The sequence below is a fragment of the Coregonus clupeaformis genome, chromosome 15 (genome assembly GCF_020615455.1).
Source record: "Coregonus clupeaformis isolate EN_2021a chromosome 15, ASM2061545v1, whole genome shotgun sequence".
NCBI classification, from domain to species: domain Eukaryota; kingdom Metazoa; phylum Chordata; class Actinopteri; order Salmoniformes; family Salmonidae; genus Coregonus; species Coregonus clupeaformis.
The window spans coordinates 65,223,217-65,244,114 of NC_059206.1; the positions used below are offsets into that span (position 1 = coordinate 65,223,217).

Here is a 20,898-nt window from a genome sequence, read left to right on the forward strand (position 1 = left end):
GAGGAGAACAGACATGAACTACTGTAGAGAGTTAGAGGAGAACAGACATGAACTACTGTAGAGAGTTAGAGGAGAACAGACATGAACTACTGTAGAGAGTTAGAGGAGAACAGACATGAACTACTGTAGAGAGTTAGAGGAGAACAGACACGAACTACTGTAGAGAGTTAGAGGAGAACAGACACGAACTACTGTAGAGAGTTAGAGGAGAACAGACACGAACTACTGTAGAGAGTTAGAGGAGAACAGACATGAACTACTGTAGAGAGTTAGAGGAGAACAGACATGAACTACTGTAGAGAGTTAGAGGAGAACAGACAGTAGAACAGAACTAATGTAGTCTGGCTGTAACCTCAGGCTATAGTTATTGTTCCATGTGGTGAGAGTTGGAGACAGAGACCGGAAGAGAGGATATTTACCTCATGTTTGGGTTCTGGAGGACTCCCATTATTCTCTGGATCCGGTCCATAGCAACGCTCTCCTGGAAACTGCTAAGACCTGGGAGACAGACAGACAGACAGGGGAAGATATCATGAGCAAGGCCATAAGGGAGAGAATATATGAGTTTGAAAGAACTGTGTCAGTTCTTAGAAGTAAGCTATATGGAAAGTCTATGGCGAGTCTAGTCCCGTGTAGCTCAGTGTTTTTTTATTTTTTAGCAGACGCTCTTATCCAGAGCGACTTACAGGAGCAATTAGGGTTAAGTGCCTTGCTCAAGGCCACATCGATATATTTTTCATCTAGTCGGCTCGGGGATTAGAACCGCCGACCTTTCGTTTACTGGCACAACGCTCTTAACCACTAAGCTACCTGCTGCCCCAGTTGGTAGAGCATGGTGCTTGCAACGCCAGGGTTGTGGGTTCGATTCCCACGGGTGGGACAGTATGAAAAATGTATGCAATCACTAACTGTGAGTCGCTCTGGATAAGAGCGTCTGCTAAATGACTAAAATGTAAAATGCAAATGTAAAATGTTCCAAGTCAGTTCTTAAGAGCTGGTTTTGTAAGCTACCTATTTAAAATGTCAGTCCCTGGTACAAAAGAGGTCGAGAAACCCTGGTAGGACTGTGATGCCACCTCCTCATCCGATCCACTAACCCCTAGTCCTCTGTAGCTCTGCAATAACTAACGAACCTGGCCCACGCAACACTACAGCAGATACTTTGAAGCCACTAGGTACAGCATATCTGTGTAATAGTGGGTGGCAACAGATGTCTTCCTGTGTTTGATCAAGCCTTTTATCTCTCTGAACCAGTCTCTCTCTCTCTCTCTCTCTCTCTCTCTCTCTCTCTCTCTCTCTCTCTCTCTCTCTCTCTCTCTCTCTCTCTCCCTCTCTGGTTAAAAGGATTGGAGATCAGATCAGATCACTGTTCTGTACTTTGATTCTTGCTCCTTAGGCTTCCGGTGCTCCTGCTACCCGCTTGTAGTTTAACATTGGTGTTGTGTCCCTTTAGGGAGATGTAGAACTAGCGACCTTTAAACTACATTTCATTCCTTCCTTATACGGATAGACAGTGCCTTGCTAAAGTATTCATTCCTCTTGGTGTTTTTCCTATTTTGTTGCATTACAACCTGAAATTTAAATGGATTTTTATTTGAATTTCATGTAATGGACATACACAAAATAGTCCAAATTGGTGAAGTGAAATGAAAAATATAACTTTTTTTAAAAGAAAAAAACGGAAAAGTGGTGCGTGCATGTGTATTCACCCCCTTTGCTATGAAGCCCCTAAATAAGATCTGGTGCAACCAATTACCTTCAGAAGTCACATAATTAGTTAAATAAAGTCCACCTGTGTGCAATCTAAGTGTCACATGATCTCAGTATATATACACCTGTTCTGAAAGGCCCCAGAGTCTGCAACACCACTAAGCAAGGGGCACCACCAAGCAAGCGGCACCATGAAGACCAAGGAGCTCTCCAAACAGGTCAGGGACAAAGTTGTGGAGAAGTACAGATCCGGGTTGGGTTATAAAAAAATATCAGAAACTTTGAACATCCCACGGAGCACCATTAAATCCATGATTAAAAAATGGAAAGAATATGGCACCATAACAAACCTGCCAAGAGAGGGCCGCCCACCAAAACTCACGGACCAGGCAAGGAGGGCATTCATCCTGAAGGAGCTGCAAAGCTCCACAGTAGAGATTGGAGTATCTGTCCATAGGACCCCTTTAAGCCGTACACTCCACAGAGCTGGGCTTTACGGAAGAGAGGCCAGAAAAAAGCCATAGCTTAAAGAAAAAAATAAGCAAAGATGTTTAGTGTTCGCCAAAAGGCATGTGGGAGACTCCCCAAACATATGGAAGAAGGTACTCTGGTCAGATGAGACTAAAATTGAGCTTTTTGGCCATTAAGGAAAACGCTATGTCTGGCGCAAACCCAACACCTCTCATCACCCCGAGAACACCATCCCCACAGTGAAGCATGGTGGTGGCAGCATCATGCTGTGGGGATGTTTTTCATCGGCAGGGACTGGGAAACTGGTCAGAATTGAAGGAATGATGGATGGCGCTAAATACAGGGAAATTCTTGAGGGAAACCTGTTTCAGTCTTCCAGAGATTTGAGACTGGGACGGAGGTTCACCTTCCAGCAGGACAATGACCCTAAGCATACTGCTAAAGCAACACTTGAGTGGTTTAAGGGGAAACATTTAAATGTCTTGGAAATATTTGGCATCTTCAAAGTGGTAGGCATGTTGTGTAGATGAAATGATACAAACCCCCCAAAAAAATCCATTTTAATTCCAGGTTGTAAGGCAACAAAATAGGAAAAATACCAAGGGGGGGGAATACTTTCGCAAGCCACTGTACTCCTGTAAAACGGGGACATTTTAGGGACAGAATATCTTTACTCAATTGTACCTAAATGAAGGATGTTATCTTGAAGCAACATGGCTGTAATGTGATTATGTCATGTTACCAAGAATGTAAAGTGTCTCTTAGCCTATAGTGAAAGAAACAACGTGACTTGTGTGAGTGACACGTGAGCACTTGACAACAAGATGTTTCAGTTCAGTCTCCGTGGCAGCAGCCTAGATTACCCTTCACCTATCTGTAGTAGTGATCAATAGTGACGCACCACACACACCATTCAGAAAAGATGTGTGTGTGTGTGTGTGTGTGTGTGTGTCTGCGAGCATGTGTGTGTGTCTGCGAGCATGTGTGTGTCTGCGAGCATGTGTATGTATGCAAGCAAGTTTGTGTGTGTGTGTGTGTGGGGGGGTATAGTACGGGAAGGCTTGAGAGGATTGAGGGGTTAAAGGAGTTCTTGGAGATTAGATGACTCACTCACGTTCTGAGTACCTCCCAGAGCGCAGGCCTCTCAGGATGGAAGACAGGGGATGGAGGTAGCGCTGGAGCTCCATGCACTGAGGAATAACATACACAGTGATGGGTTAGCATTAGCAACTAGTATTCTCTAGCTACAGTGAGGGGAGAAAAGTATTTGATCCCCTGCTGATTTTGTACGTTTGCCCACTGACAAAGAAATGATCAGTCTATAATTTTAATGGTAGGTTTATTTGAACAGTGAGCGACAGAATAACAACAAAAAAATCCAGAAGAACGCATGTCAAAAATGTTATAAATTGATTTGCATTTTAATGAGGGAAATAAGTATTTGACCCCCTCTCAATCAGAAAGATTTCTGGCTCCCAGGTGTCTTTTATACAGGTAACGAGCTGAGATTAGGAGCACACTCTTAAAGGGAGTGCTCCTAATCTCAGTTTGTTACCTGTGTAAAAGACACCTGTCCACAGAAGCAATCAATCAATCAGATTCCAAACTCTCCACCATGGCCAAGACCAAAGAGCTCTCCAATGATGTCAGGGACAAGATTGTAGACCTACACAAGGCTAGAATGGGCTACAAGACCATCGCCAAGCAGCTTGGTGAGAAGGTGACAACAGTTGGTGCGATTATTCGCAAATGGAAGAAACACAAAAGAACTGTCAATCTCCCTCGGCCTGGGGCTCCATGCAAGATCTCACCTCGTGGAGTTGCAATGATCATGAGAACGGTGAGGAATCAGCCCAGAACTACACAGGAAGATCTTGTCAATGATCTCAAGGCAGCTGGGACCATAGTCACCAAGAAAACAATTGGTAACACACTACGCCGTGAATGACTGAAATCCTGCAGCGCCCGCAAGGTCCCCCTGCTCAAGAAAGCACATCTACAGGCCCGTCTGAAGTTTGCCAATGAACATCTGAAGGATTCAGAGGAGAACTGGGTGAAGGTGTTGTGGTCAGATGAGACCAAAATCAAGCTCTTTGGCATCATCTCAACTCGCCGTGATTGGAGGAGGAGGAACGCTGCCTATGACCCCAAGAACACCATGCCCACCGTCAAACATGGAGTTGGAAACATTATGCTTTGGGGGTGTTTTTCTGCTAAGGGGACAGGACAACTTCACCGCATCAAAGGGACGATGGACGGGGCCATGTACTGTCAAATCTTGGGTGAGAACCTCCAGCCAAGGCAACAAAGGAGTGGCTCAAGAAGAAGCACATTAAGGTCCTGGAGTGGCCTAGCCAGTCTCCAGACCTTAATCCCATAGAAGATCTGTGGAGGGAGCTGAAGGTTTGAGTTGCCAAACGTCAGTCTCGAAACCTTAATGACTTGGAGAAGATCTGCAAAGAGGAGTGGGACAAAATCCCTCCTGAGATGTGTGCAAACCTGGTGGCCAACTACAAGAAACGTCTGACCTCTGTGATTGCCAACAAGGGTTTTGCCACCAAGTACTAAGTCATGTTTTGCAAAGGGGTCAAATACTTATTTCCCTCATTAAAATTCAAATCAATTTATAACATTTTTGACATGCGTTTTTCTGGATTTTTTTGTTGTTATTCTGTCTCTCACTGTTCAAATAAACCTACCATTAAAATTAGAGACTGATCATGTCTTTGTCAGTGGGCAAACGTACAAAATCAGCAGGGGATCAAATATTTTTTTCCCTCACTGTATATTACATGAATACTGGGGGGTTAGCAACTAGCATTATAGCCAAACCACTTTAGAGCAACTAGCATTATAGCCACATCTTCTGATTTAAACAACTAGCGTTATAGCCATATCTTCTGATTAAAACAACTAGCGTTATAGCCACATCTTCTGATTTAAACAACTAGCGTTATAGCCACATCTTCTGATTAAAACAACTAGCGTTATAGCCATATCTTCTGATTAAAACAACTAGCGTTATAGCCACATCTTCTGATTTAAACAACTAGCGTTATAGCCACATCTTCTGATTTAAAACAACTAGCGTTATAGCCACATCTTCTGATTAAAACAACTAGCGTTATAGCCACATCTTCTGATTAAAACAACTAGCGTTATAGCCATATCTACTGATTTAAACAACTAGCATTATAGCCACATCTTCTGATTAAAACAACTAGCGTTATAGCCACATCTTCTGATTAAAACAACTAGCGTTATAGCCACATCTTCTGATTAAAACAACTAGCGTTATAGCCACATCTTCTGATTAAAACAACTAGCGTTATAGCCATATCTTCTGATTAAAACAACTAGCGTTATAGCCATATCTTCTGATTAAAACAACTAGCGTTATAGCCATATCTTCTGATTTCAACAACTAGAGTTATAGCCATATCTTCTGATTTAAACAACTAGCGTTATAGCCATATCTTCTGATTTAAACAACTAGCGTTATAGCCACATCTTCTGATTTAAACAACTAGAGTTATAGCCATATCTTCTGATTAAAACAACTAGCGTTATAGCCATATCTTCTGATTAAAACAACTAGCGTTATAGCCATATCTTCTGATTAAAACAACTAGCGTTATAGCCATATCTTCTGATTAAAACAACTAGCGTTATAGCCATATCTTCTGATTTAAACAACTAGCGTTATAGCCATAACTTCTGATTTAAACAGCTAGCGTTATAGCCACATCTTCTGATTAAAACAACTAGCGTTATAGCCATATCTTCTGATTAAAACAACTAGCGTTATAGCCATATCTTATGATTAAAACAACTAGCGTTATAGCCATATCTTCTGATTTAAACAAGTAGCGTTATAGCCATATCTTCTGATTAAAACAACTAGCGTTATAGCCATATCTTCTGATTAAAACAACTAGCGTTATAGCCATATCTTCTGATTAAAACAACTAGCGTTATAGCCATATCTTCTGATTTAAACAACTAGCGTTATAGCCATAACTTCTGATTTAAACAGCTAGCGTTATAGCCACATCTTCTGATTAAAACAACTAGCGTTATAGCCATATCTTCTGATTAAAACAACTAGCGTTATAGCCATATCTTCTGATTAAAACAACTAGCGTTATAGCCATATCTTCTGATTTAAACAAGTAGCGTTATAGCCATATCTTCTGATTAAAACAACTAGCGTTATAGCCATATCTTCTGATTAAAACAAATAGAGTTATAGCCATATCTTCTGATTAAAACAACTAGCGTTATAGCCATATCTTCTGATTAAAACAACTAGCGTTATAGCCATATCTTCTGATTAAAACAACTAGCGTTATAGCCATATCTTCTGATTAAAACAACTAGCGTTATAGCCATATCTTCTGATTTAAACAACTAGCGTTATAGCCATAACTTCTGATTTAAACAGCTAGCGTTATAGCCACATCTTCTGATTAAAACAACTAGCGTTATAGCCATATCTTATGATTAAAACAACTAGCGTTATAGCCATATCTTATGATTAAAACAACTAGCGTTATAGCCATATCTTCTGATTAAAACAACTAGCGTTATAGCCATATCTTCTGATTAAAACAACTAGCGTTATAGCCATATCTTCTGATTAAAACAACTAGCGTTATAGCCATATCTTCTGATTAAAACAACTAGCGTTATAGCCATATCTTCTGATTTAAACAACTAGCGTTATAGCCATAACTTCTGATTTAAACAGCTAGCGTTATAGCCACATCTTCTGATTAAAACAACTAGCGTTATAGCCATATCTTCTGATTAAAACAACTAGCGTTATAGCCATATCTTATGATTAAAACAACTAGCGTTATAGCCATATCTTCTGATTTAAACAAGTAGCGTTATAGCCATATCTTCTGATTAAAACAACTAGCGTTATAGCCACATCTTCTCCTATAAATGACACATTGTCTAGCCATATCTTCAACTTAAAGCTACACATCATCTGCATCCCAAATGGCACCCTGTTCCATTCATAATGCTCTTTGTTTTAACCACCGCCCATAGTAGGGTGTAGTGCACTACTTTTGACCCGGACCAATAGGGTGTAGTGCACTATCTAGGGAATAAGGTGGCATTTGGGACGCGGACACAATCCTCTTCTATAAATCAATTATGTACCTCACTCAGAATTCCTTTCATCTGATATACTGTACCACCAACTAGACTGGTACCAATATACTGTACCACCAACTAGACTGGTACCAATATACTGTACCACCAACTAGACTGGTACCAATATACTGTACCACCAACTAGACTGGTACCAATATACTGCTAGACTGGTACCAATATACTGTACCACCAACTAGACTGGTACCAATATACTGCTAGACTGGTACCAATATACTGTACCACCAACTAGACTGGTACCAATATACTGTACCACCAACTAGACTGGTACCAATATACTGTACCACCAACTAGACTGGTACCAATATACTGTACCACCAACTAGACTGGTACCAATATACTGTACCACCAACTAGACTGGTACCAATATACTGTACCACCAACTAGACTGGTACCAATATACTGTACCACCAACTAGACTGGTACCAATATACTGTACCACCAACTAGACTGGTACCAATATACTGTACCACCAACTAGACTGGTACCAATATACTGTACCACCAACTAGACTGGTACCAATATACTGTACCACCAACTAGACTGGTACCAATATACTGTACCACCAACTAGACTGGTACCAATATACTGTACCACCAACTAGACTGGTACCAATATACTGTACCACCAACTAGACTGGTACCAATATACTGTACCACCAACTAGACTGGTACCAATATACTGTACCACCAACTAGACTGGTACCAATATACTGTACCACCAACTAGACTGGTACCAATATACTGTACCACCAACTAGACTGGTACCAATATACTGTACCACCAACTAGACTGGTACCAATATACTGTACCACCAACTAGACTGGTACCAATATACTGTACCACCAACTAGACTGGTACCAATATACTGTACCACCAACTAGACTGGTACCAATATACTGTACCACCAACTAGACTGGTACCAATATACTGTACCACCAACTAGACTGGTACCAATATACTGTACCACCAACTAGACTGGTACCAATATACTGTACCACCAACTAGACTGGTACCAATATACTGTACCACCAACTAGACTGGTACCAATATACTGTACCACCAACTAGACTGGTACCAATATACTGAACCTAGACTGGTACCAATATACTGTATCACCAACTAGACTGGTACCAATATACTGTACCACCAACTAGACTGGTACCAATATACTGTCTAGACTGGTACCAATATACTGTATCACCAACTAGACTGGTACCAATATACTGTACCACCAACTAGACTGGTACCAATATACTGTACCACCAACTAGACTGGTACCAATATACTGTACCACCAACTAGACTGGTACCAATATACTGTACCACCAACTAGACTGGTACCAATATACTGTACCACCAACTAGACTGGTACCAATATACTGTACCACCAACTAGACTGGTACCAATATACTGTACCACCAACTAGACTGGTACCAATATACTGTACCATCAACTAGACTGGTACCAATATACTGTACCACCAACTAGACTGGTACCAATATACTGTACCACCAACTAGACTGGTACCAATATACTGTACCACCAACTAGACTGGTACCAATATACTGTACCACCAACTAGACTGGTACCAATATACTGTACCACCAACTAGACTGGTACCAATATACTGTACCACCAACTAGACTGGTACCAATATACTGCTAGACTGGTACCAATATACTGTACCACCAACTAGACTGGTACCAATATACTGTACCACCAACTAGACTGGTACCAATATACTGTACCACCAACTAGACTGGTACCAATATACTGTACCACCAACTAGACTGGTACCAATATACTGACTAGACTGGTACCAATATACTGTACCACCAACTAGACTGGTACCAATATACTGTACCACCAACTAGACTGGTACCAATATACTGACTAGACTGGTACCAATATACTGTACCACCAACTAGACTGGTACCAATATACTGTACCACCAACTAGACTGGTACCAATATACTGCTAGACTGGTACCAATATACTGTACCACCAACTAGACTGGTACCAATATACTGTACCACCAACTAGACTGGTACCAATATACTGCTAGACTGGTACCAATATACTGTACCACCAACTAGACTGGTACCAATATACTGTACCACCAACTAGACTGGTACCAATATACTGTACCACCAACTAGACTGGTACCAATATACTGCTAGACTGGTACCAATATACTGTACCACCAACTAGACTGGTACCAATATACTGCTAGACTGGTACCAATATACTGCTAGACTGGTACCAATATACTGTACCACCAACTAGACTGGTACCAATATACTGTACCACCAACTAGACTGGTACCAATATACTGTACCACAAACTAGACTGGTACCAATATACTGTACCACCAACTAGACTGGTACCAATATACTGTACCACCAACTAGACTGGTACCAATATACTGTACCACCAACTAGACTGGTACCAATATACTGTACCACCAACTAGACTGGTACCAATATACTGTACCACCAACTAGACTGGTACCAATATACTGTACCACCAACTAGACTGGTACCAATATACTGTACCACCAACTAGACTGGTACCAATATACTGTACCACCAACTAGACTGGTACCAATATACTGTACCACCAACTAGACTGGTACCAATATACTGTACCACCAACTAGACTGGTACCAATATACTGTACCACCAACTAGACTGGTACCAATATACTGCTAGACTGGTACCAATATACTGTACCACCAACTAGACTGGTACCAATATACTGTACCACCAACTAGACTGGTACCAATATACTGTACCACCAACTAGACTGGTACCAATATACTGTACCACCAACTAGACTGGTACCAATATACTGTACCACCAACTAGACTGGTACCAATATACTGTACCACCAACTAGACTGGTACCAATATACTGTACCACCAACTAGACTGGTACCAATATACTGTACCACCAACTAGACTGGTACCAATATACTGTACCACCAACTAGACTGGTACCAATATACTGTACCACCAACTAGACTGGTACCAATATACTGTACCACCAACTAGACTGGTACCAATATACTGTACCACCAACTAGACTGGTACCAATATACTGTACCACCAACTAGACTGGTACCAATATACTGTACCACCAACTAGACTGGTACCAATATACTGCTAGACTGGTACCAATATACTGTACCACCAACTAGACTGGTACCAATATACTGTACCACCAACTAGACTGGTACCAATATACTGTACCACCAACTAGACTGGTACCAATATACTGTACCACCAACTAGACTGGTACCAATATACTGTACCACCAACTAGACTGGTACCAATATACTGTACCACCAACTAGACTGGTACCAATATACTGTACCACCAACTAGACTGGTACCAATATACTGTACCACCAACTAGACTGGTACCAATATACTGACTAGACTGGTACCAATATACTGTACCACCAACTAGACTGGTACCAATATACTGTAAAACTAGACTGGTACCAATATACTGTACCACCAACTAGACTGGTACCAATATACTGTACCACCAACTAGACTGGTACCAATATACTGTACCACCAACTAGACTGGTACCAATATACTGTACCACCAACTAGACTGGTACCAATATACTGTACCACCAACTAGACTGGTACCAATATACTGTACCACCAACTAGACTGGTACCAATATACTGTACCACCAACTAGACTGGTACCAATATACTGACCACCACTAGACTGGTACCAATATACTGACTAGACTGGTACCAATATACTGTACCACCAACTAGACTGGTACCAATATACTGTACCACCAACTAGACTGGTACCAATATACTGTACCACCAACTAGACTGGTACCAATATACTGTACCACCAACTAGACTGGTACCAATATACTGTACCACCAACTAGACTGGTACCAATATACTGCTAGACTGGTACCAATATACTGTACCACCAACTAGACTGGTACCAATATACTGCTAGACTGGTACCAATATACTGTACCACCAACTAGACTGGTACCAATATACTGTACCACCAACTAGACTGGTACCAATATACTGTACCACCAACTAGACTGGTACCAATATACTGTACCACCAACTAGACTGGTACCAATATACTGCTAGACTGGTACCAATATACTGTACCACCAACTAGACTGGTACCAATATACTGTACCACCAACTAGACTGGTACCAATATACTGTACCACCAACTAGACTGGTACCAATATACTGCTAGACTGGTACCAATATACTGTACCACCAACTAGACTGGTACCAATATACTGTACCACCAACTAGACTGGTACCAATATACTGTACCACCAACTAGACTGGTACCAATATACTGTACCACCAACTAGACTGGTACCAATATACTGTACCACCAACTAGACTGGTACCAATATACTGTACCACCAACTAGACTGGTACCAATATACTGTACCATCAACTAGACTGGTACCAATATACTGTACCACCAACTAGACTGGTACCAATATACTGTACCACCAACTAGACTGGTACCAATATACTGTACCACCAACTAGACTGGTACCAATATACTGTACCACCAACTAGACTGGTACCAATATACTGTACCACCAACTAGACTGGTACCAATATACTGTACCACCAACTAGACTGGTACCAATATACTGTACCATCAACTAGCCATTTACTCTGTCTCTCTCATTAGTAGCTCAATATTAAATAATAGTAATCTACATACAGTGGCACAGTGGTTGCATCCCAAATGGCAGCCTATTCCCTATATAGGGCGCTACTTTTGACCAGAGCCCTATGGACCCTGCTGCCCTGGTCAAAAGTAGTGCACTATATAGGGAATAGGGTGCCATTGGGGATGCAAACTGCGGTATGATTTCACACTGAGGTTATCACACAATAGTGTGGGAGGAGGAAGTCTATTGGTCACTGACCATCATAACCATAACAGAGTGACAACTCTATTTTCTCACGCCTGTTTACTGCTACAGCACATAGTTCACATGGTCAGGCCAGACGCAGTCAGACCCGGGTCCAATAAGTACATACGGTAAGTAGAATATTTGAAAGTATTTACGGTGCGATTGATTTAGCTTGGAGCTTGTACTTATGGGACTATTCCATTGGTTCTGTTGTACCGGGAAAACTAAATCAAGCACAGTTCGAGTATTTCAAAAGTCTTCAACAAATGTACAGTATTTCTACCCAGGTCTGGTCTGATCACAAAGCAAGGCTCCAGAGCTAGGTTTCCAAGGTAACCCTCACTTGGTTGGTTCCATTGTACCAGGGAAACTACACCAAGCACAGCTCAAGTATTTGACGGTATTTGACATACAGTGAGGGAAAAAAGTATTTGATCCCCTGCTGATTTTGTACGTTTGCCCACTGACAAAGAAATGATTAGTCTATAATTTTAACAGTAGGTTTATTTGAACAGTGAGAGACAGAATAACAACAAAAAAATCCAGAAAAACGCATGTCAAAAATTTTATAAATTGATTTGCATTTTAATGAGGGAAATATGTATTTGACCCCCTCTCAATCAGAAAGATTTCTGGCTCCCAGGTGTCTTTTATACAGGTAACGAGCTGAGATTAGGAGCACACTCTTAAAGGGAGTACTCCTAATCTCAGCTTGTTACCTGTATAAAAGACACCTGTCCACAGAAACAATCAATCAATCAGATTCCAAACTCTCCACCATGGCCAAGACCAAAGAGCTCTCCAAGGATGTCAGGGACAAGATTGTAGACCTACACAAGGCTGGAATGGGCTACAAGACCATCGCCAAGCAGCTTGGTGAGAAGGTGACAACAGTTGGTGCGATTATTCGCAAATGGAAGAAACACAAAATAACTGTCAATCTCCCTTGGCCTGGGGCTCCATGCAAGATCTCACCTCGTGGAGTTGCAATGATCATGAGAACGGTGAGGAATCAGCCCAGAACTACACAGGAGGATCTTGTCAATGATCTCAAGGCAGCTGGGACCATAGTCACCAAGAAAACAATGAACATCTGAATGATTCAGAGGAGAACTGGGTGAAAGTGTTGTGGTCAGATGAGACCAAAATCGAGCTCTTTGGCATCAACTCAACTCGCCGTGTTTGGAGGAGGAGGAATGCTGCCTATGACCCCAAGAACACCATCCCCACCGTCAAACATGGAGGTGGAAACATTATGCTTTTGGGGTGTTTTTCTGCTAAGGGGACAGGACAACTTCACTGCATCAAAGGGACGATGGACGGGGCCATGTACCGTCAATTCTTGGGTGAGAACCTCTTTCCCTCAGCCAGGGCATTGAAAATGGGTTGTGGATGGGTATTCCAGCATGACAATGACCCAAAACACACAGCCAAGGCAACAAAGGAGTGGCTCAAGAAGAAGCACATTAAGGTCCTGGAGTGGCCTAGCCAGTCTCCAGACCTTAATCCCATAGAAAATCTGTGGAGGGAGCTGAAGGTTCGAGTTGCCAAACGTCAGCCTCGAAACCTTAATGACTTGGAGAAGCTTTGCAAAGAGGAGTGGAACAAAATCCCTCCTGAGATGTGTCCAAACCTGGTGGCCAACTACAAGAAACGTATGACCTCTGTGATTGCCAACAAGGGTTTTGCCACCAAGTACTAAGACATGTTGTGCAGAGGGGTCAAATACTTATTTCCCTCATTAAAATACAAATCAATTTATAACATTTTTGACATGCATTTTTCTGGATTTTGTTATTGTTATTCTGTCTCTCACTGTTCAAATAAACTTACCATTAAAATTATAGACTGATCATGTCTTTGTCAGTGGGCAAACATACAAAATCAGCAGGGGATCAAATACTTTTTTCCCTCACTGTATGCACTGTACTTGACACAGGTTGTGTAAGTAGGGAGACCCTCTAGAATGACATCTAGAATTTATAGGATCTGTGTGGCGACCCTTTACCTTCTGGGCAAACAGCTGATCCTTCTCAGGCTCCCCAGGTTTCGGTGTGTCTCTGTTCCTACTGTCTTCATACTGGTCTGCAGGCTGCCACCCATGGCTGTGTGCCCTCTTCCTGCCCTGCCCAGTGCCACTCTGTCTCCTGCTGCTATCCCAGGCTAGCGAGGAGGACGTCGGGCTCCGTGACCGTCTCTGTCTGCTGCTGCTATCCCAGGCTAGCGAGGAGGACGTCGGGCTCCGTGACCGTCTCTGTCTACTGCTGCTATCCCAGGCTTGCGAGGAGGACGTCGGGCTCCGTGACCGTCTCTGTCTCTGCTGCTGCTGGCCATGCACAGTAGGCCTGTATCCCTGGGTCTCACCGGGCCAGCGGTCCCCCTCGTAGGTGGCTGGAGGGGTGCCACCACAACTAGAGGAGGCATCACTAGAATCTCTGTCCCTGCTCGGTCGAGGGTCAGCATCGTTCGAATTATCACTGTCCCCATCCCTACTGAGGCCGGAGTCCCCGAAATCTCCCGAGTCACTGCTCAGCCTATGGGGGTCCTCGTGGTTGGAATCACAGTCAGTGTTACTGGGAGAGTCCCTTGATGATGACGATGATGATGGGGGTGGGGGTAAGGAGGATGAAGGTGGTGTCCTGGTACTGTCGGCTGTGTGTCCGTCGGGGCTCAGTCCCACGCCACTGTCGTTGTCATTATCCTCGCTGTCACTGGCCAGGTAGTCAATGGAGTAATCAGAGTCTGATGTAGACATCCTCCAACGTATAGTAGGGCTATAGGCTCTCATCCACTAGAGAGCATCACACACCTGCAACACAATATACTGTACATTATTATCATGAACCTGCAACACAATATACAGTACATTATCATCATACACCTGCAACACAATATACAGTACATTATTATCACGGACCTGCAACACAATATACAGTACATTATTATCATACACCTGCAACACAATATACAGTACATTATTATCATGAACCTGCAACACAATATACAGTACATTATTATCACACACCTGCAACACAATATACAGTACATTATTATCACACACCTGCAACACAATATACAGTACATTATTATCACACACCTGCAACACAATATACAGTACATTATTATCATACACCTGCAACACAATATACAGTACATTATTATCATGAACCTGCAACACAATATACAGTACATTATTATCATACACCTGCAACACAATATACAGTACATTATTATCACACACCTGCAAAACAATATACAGTACATTATTATCATACACCTGCAACACAATATACAGTACATTATTATCACACACCTGCAACACAATATACAGTACATTATTATCATGTACCTGCAACACAATATACAGTACATTATTATCATGTACCTGCAACACAATATACAGTACATTATTATCATGTACCTGCAACACAATATACAGTACATTATTTTAATGAACCTGCAACACAATATACAGTACATTATTATCATGAACCTGCAACACAATATACAGTACATTATTATCATTACCTGCAACACAATATACAGTACATTATTATCATTACCTGCAACACAATATACAGTACATTATTATCATGTACCTGCAACACAATATACAGTACATTATTATCATTACCTGCAACACAATATACAGTACATTATTATCATGAACCTGCAACACAATATACAGTACATTATTATCATTACCTGCAACACAATATACAGTACATTATTATCATGAACCTGCAACACAATATACAGTACATTATCACACACCTGCAACACAATATACAGTACATTATGATCATGAACCTGCAACACAATATACAGTACATTATTATCATGTACCTGCAACACAATATACAGTACATTATTTTAATGAACCTGCAACACAATATACAGTACATTATTATCATTCACCTGCAACACAATATACAGTACATTATTATCATTACCTGCAACACAATATACAGTACATTATTATCATTACCTGCAACACAATATAGAAAACCTAGTTTGTTTATGGGCAAGAGAGAAACACTTTGTCATTCGTTTCATGTAAGGGTTAAAAAATAAACTAGGCGGGTGCAAATACATATTTTTTTAAACTTTTATAAAGGAACTCAGTCTGGCTTTAAACTTACTCTTGAAATATGATGACGTTCCTGAATGCTGGAAGGGGGGCCGAGTGAAAAGGTTTGGGAACCCCTGACCTAGATTATAATTTCAGCACCGTTTTGATTGGGACAGTGCCATCGCGCTGCATTGAGACAAGCGTAGGGGGACTGTAGATAAATCAATCAATGTCAGATTGTTGTTTTCACCTGAATCTCTTTTTGGTATCTGGTAACAATTAGGCTGGTGACATGTTATCTAAATGGAGGTGAGTGCTAATGATCATCTTTAGTCTAATTTGCTCCTTTATTAGCTGATCGGAACATTTTGCTAGCATGTTATACAAGTGGATTTTTGCTCTTCAGCCTGTCCTACTCCCAACCAAAAGCCTGCGACTTGTCCGTTAATCAATCAATGTGATTTTGTTTCGTTTAATCTCTGTCTGTATGTTTGGTTAATTGATCTCTGGCTGGACAAGTGTAAGTGGTAGCGCATTTATTCATTTGCTCATCTATCACCTGATCAGAAACATTTAGCATGCTACAATGTAGCCTAAATCAAGAGTATTACATTTTTACATTTTACATTTTAGTCATTTAGCAGACGCTCTTATCCAGAGCGACTTACAGGAGCAATTAGGGTTAAGTGCCTTGCTTAAGGGCACATCGACAGATTTTTCACCTAGTCGGCTCGGGGATTAGAACCAGCGACCTTTCGGTTACTGGCACAACGCTCTTACCCACTAAGCTACCTGCCACACTCGTAGTAGCCTTATAAAGAGCCGAGGCTATTTTCCTATCTTCCCAACCCACTGAAACACAAAATCCTGACTCCTGTCTCGCATGAAAATTCCTAATGTATTTCTGTAATCCATAGGTTGCATTATCAAAGCACGGCTCACCTATGCATGTCAAAATACCGCTATAACATTTCACCCACTTCTCTGCGCTGTACGTCTTGCTTGGTGCCCATATGAGATCTTCGGTATAGAATTATGTGATCAACAAACGGTATGAGAGTAGCTGGCTGGTAGATATACATTTAGTTTTTTTACATAGTTGGTCCCGGTTAAGATACCTTGATATTTAAACAATGTCCTCTCTTTAATCTCCCGTTATTCGTGAGGCGGATCTGTAGGCCTATCTGTATAATCATGAATTCGATTTTGCCAAATAGGCGATATTCTGTCATTCGTTGGAGGTTATCTAGCAAGTTTAGCAACTTTGATCATTTGACATTTGTTTGACTGCCATTACAAAGTTTGTACGATTCGACAACGGTATAGCATATCACGGTTGACAACTCCGTTGTGTCCTCCTCCCAGAGTGCGAAGAGCCTTGGCGTGACCCTGGACAACACCCTGTCGTTCTCCGCTAACATCAAGGCGGTGACCCGATCCTGTAGGTTCATGCTCTACAACATTCGGAGAGTACGACCCTGCCTTACACAGGAAGCGGCACAGGTCCTAATCCAGGCACTTGTCATCTCCCGTCTGGATTACTGCAACTCGCTGTTGGCTGGGCTCCCTGCCTGTGCCATTAAACCCCTACAACTCATCCAGAATGCCGCAGCCCGTCTGGTGTTCAACCTTCCCAAGTTCTCTCACGTCACCCCGCTCCTCCGCACACTCCACTGGCTTCCAGTTGAAGCTCGCATCTGCTACAAGACCATGGTGCTTGCCTATGGAGCAGTGAGGGGAACGGCACCTCCGTACCTTCAGGCTCTGATCAGTCCCTACACCCAAACGAGGGCATTGCGTTCATCCACCTCTGGCCTGCTGGCCCCCCTACCTCTGCGGAAGCATAGTTCCCGCTCAGCCCAGTCAAAACTGTTCGCTGCTCTGGCACCCCAATGGTGGAACAAGCTCCCCCACGACGACAGGACAGCGGAGTCACTCACCACCTTCCGGAGACATTTGAAACCCCACCTCTTTAAGGAATACCTGGGATAGGATAAAGTAATCCTTCTACCCCCCCCTTTACTCCAACCCACCCCCCACCCCTCCACAAAAAATAAAAATAAGAAAAAAAATAAAAATAATAATAATTGTAAAGTGGTTATCCCACTGGCTATAAGGTGAATGCACCTATTTGTAAGTCGCTCTGGATAAGAGCGTCTGCTAAATGACGTAAATGTAAATGTAAATACCCGGGTGTGCTCTGTGACAGCCTAATGTCTACTGCTAAAATGCGCAGCATTAATTGAGGAACATGATAACGCTCTGAATTTATGAACGGCCTGTTTCGCAATTCACAACAATGTCATTGGCGATCAAAGTTACTCTGTCACTAAATATCAGTTTCACTTGCTGTGAAATCTTTACATAGTGGCGCAGCAACAATCTCATTTTTGGAGAACCCTGGCATAGTGACCATATCTTGGTTTTAAATCCTTTAATGGGCACTTCCGATTTTTTTTTGTGGTATTTCCCGGGACTCTCGGGATAAATATGAATTATTCCCAGTATAGAAACTTGGTAGATTTTTCGGGAAAATATTAATCCCTAATTCTCAATGATGAATCTCAATTGAAAGTGCATTTTAGTCCAGGACTAGGCTTAATCTGGCTCTGGAAACCCGGTCCTGTGATTCATACAGGAAACCACCAGCTTTCACGTCAATAACATGCGTTATGCCATTAATTTAAAGTAAGGGTTAGGCACCCAGTACACAAAATAGGCTAGTTATAGGACTTTATAGGGCACACATTTTTCCCAAATCATTACACAGGGCACCTCATTATATCACTTTAGCAAGTTATTATGTAAGATGTTTTCTGTTCTTTCTCTGCGATAACAAAAACACATGTCCTGCTAGATTTGTTCCTAGATTTCTCCTAAAACCCACATTTCAGACTCAGATACATTAAGAATCCATTTCCTTGGACTGTATAGGGCCCCACTCTAACAGTCGGATACAGATATTACACCACTCTGGTTATCCGGGGTGTAATGGTCTTCAGGCAAAGCCGATGGGAATTATACTGTTCGGTGATAACAGAGTAGTATACTGGCTGGAGCATATTGCACAACTTTAATCTCTATAAAAGCATGTTTTATAAAAAATTGTTATGAAGGCTTAATGATTTTGTAATGCTAGTGTATAATGTATTGAAGCCCAGGCCTCAACGGAAGTTAGAGTCCTTTGACTGTAAAATGATAATACAAATGGCTAAGGTGAAATGCCTTCACTGTGTAACACAGATATTTCTCGACTTGTCCCTCTGCTGTATTTTACAATTGAATACACATGGGAGTTATGATTGAATATCAAGATTTAAAATAAAAATGCCTAAGCTACTGCTAGCGCTAATCAATCGATATCAACTCAATACATTCAAACAACAGAATACAGTCTTTACATATAGCGGCCCTATCTTTACAAAGCGTCTCTACGAACTCTATAGAAAGGGATCATTGTCTGAGATTATGTAATAAAGAAAAGCTGAACATGGCAGACACACACACACACGAGCTTGTTTTTACCTTGCCTTGCCAATTCACATGTACAGTAAGCACCGGACACCGGACACCGACCAGACACACAAATGAAACATCTAATTATATTCTAATTCTATTTGAATTGTATTAGAGCAGTTAAAATTATCAGACTTAATAAACGGTATAGTCTATTACACATTTATAGACAAAGACAACCCGGTTTGATCTAACTTGCCACGATAGAATAATCTAGAAACACCGAAAGCTCATTGCTACAATCTAACCAGCATGAATGAAACAATTGTAGCCACCCAACCGATACTATGTATCAATTCCTCTGACCCTGAACGCGTCATCATATGCCGAAATAACATTCTTACCTCGCACCTTTGTTCCAGACCTCCCCAATAAAGATATGTGAAAAACAATCGTACAATAACAGCTTCTATATTCCAAAGCAAATGGATCAAACATAGAACTACTACGTTATCATACAACTCTCGTACTGGGCTATACAGCACGTGTGCGTCCTTACAGATCCGTCCGGTTCCGTAGCCTATGTCAGCGCCAGTGCGCTCATACATCTCCCATACGGTGAGAGAAATTGTCTCATAGCGTACTAACTTACCAGAAGTGACTATAGTGGCTTCCCCTTCGTCTCCTATGAGCGGTGACTTCAGGACACTCGGCTCATGGCTGGACTCCCCCGGGGTCGTTGTAGGATGCGGTGAACGCCGTGATGTAGTGGCGTACACCCCGTGCAGCCTCTCCTACGGCAACGTGTCTGAGAGGGCGGGTAGAAACCAACTGGGCTCTCCGATTTGTGCTTTCGGTACCATATCTGACAAATAGACATTGCGATAGAGGCCCGACGTAAGGCGATAGGCGAGAGAAGCTTACATATTTAGATCAAATGGAAATTATAAAAAAGCACGTGGTCACGCGGAACAGTTTCATGGTAGTAAAAATAAGATAATTAACTTTGAGCTGACTCCAGAACGGTCTACAGAAGGGGCATTTATTTTTCACTTCAATT

At 41.9% G+C, this 20,898-nt stretch overlaps 1 protein-coding gene across 3 annotated transcripts in view; it reads right to left on the reverse strand.

Annotated features, from left to right (window-relative positions):
• Positions 1-20,864, reverse strand: part of LOC121583036 — a 33,858-nt gene extending 12,994 nt beyond the window's left edge. Inside the window, exons 1-4 of one of the 3 annotated variants that reach the window (XM_041899245.2) lie at positions 20,491-20,864; positions 14,319-15,119; positions 3,296-3,371; positions 420-498 (exon numbers count right to left, since the gene is read on the reverse strand). In XM_041899245.2, the coding sequence (XP_041755179.2) occupies positions 420-498; positions 3,296-3,371; positions 14,319-15,098 (935 nt within the window). In that variant the 5' untranslated portion in view covers positions 15,099-15,119; positions 20,491-20,864. The other 2 variants (XM_041899246.2, XM_045225294.1) reach the window with 2 other exon arrangements.
• Positions 20,865-20,898: the final 34 nt, after the last annotated feature.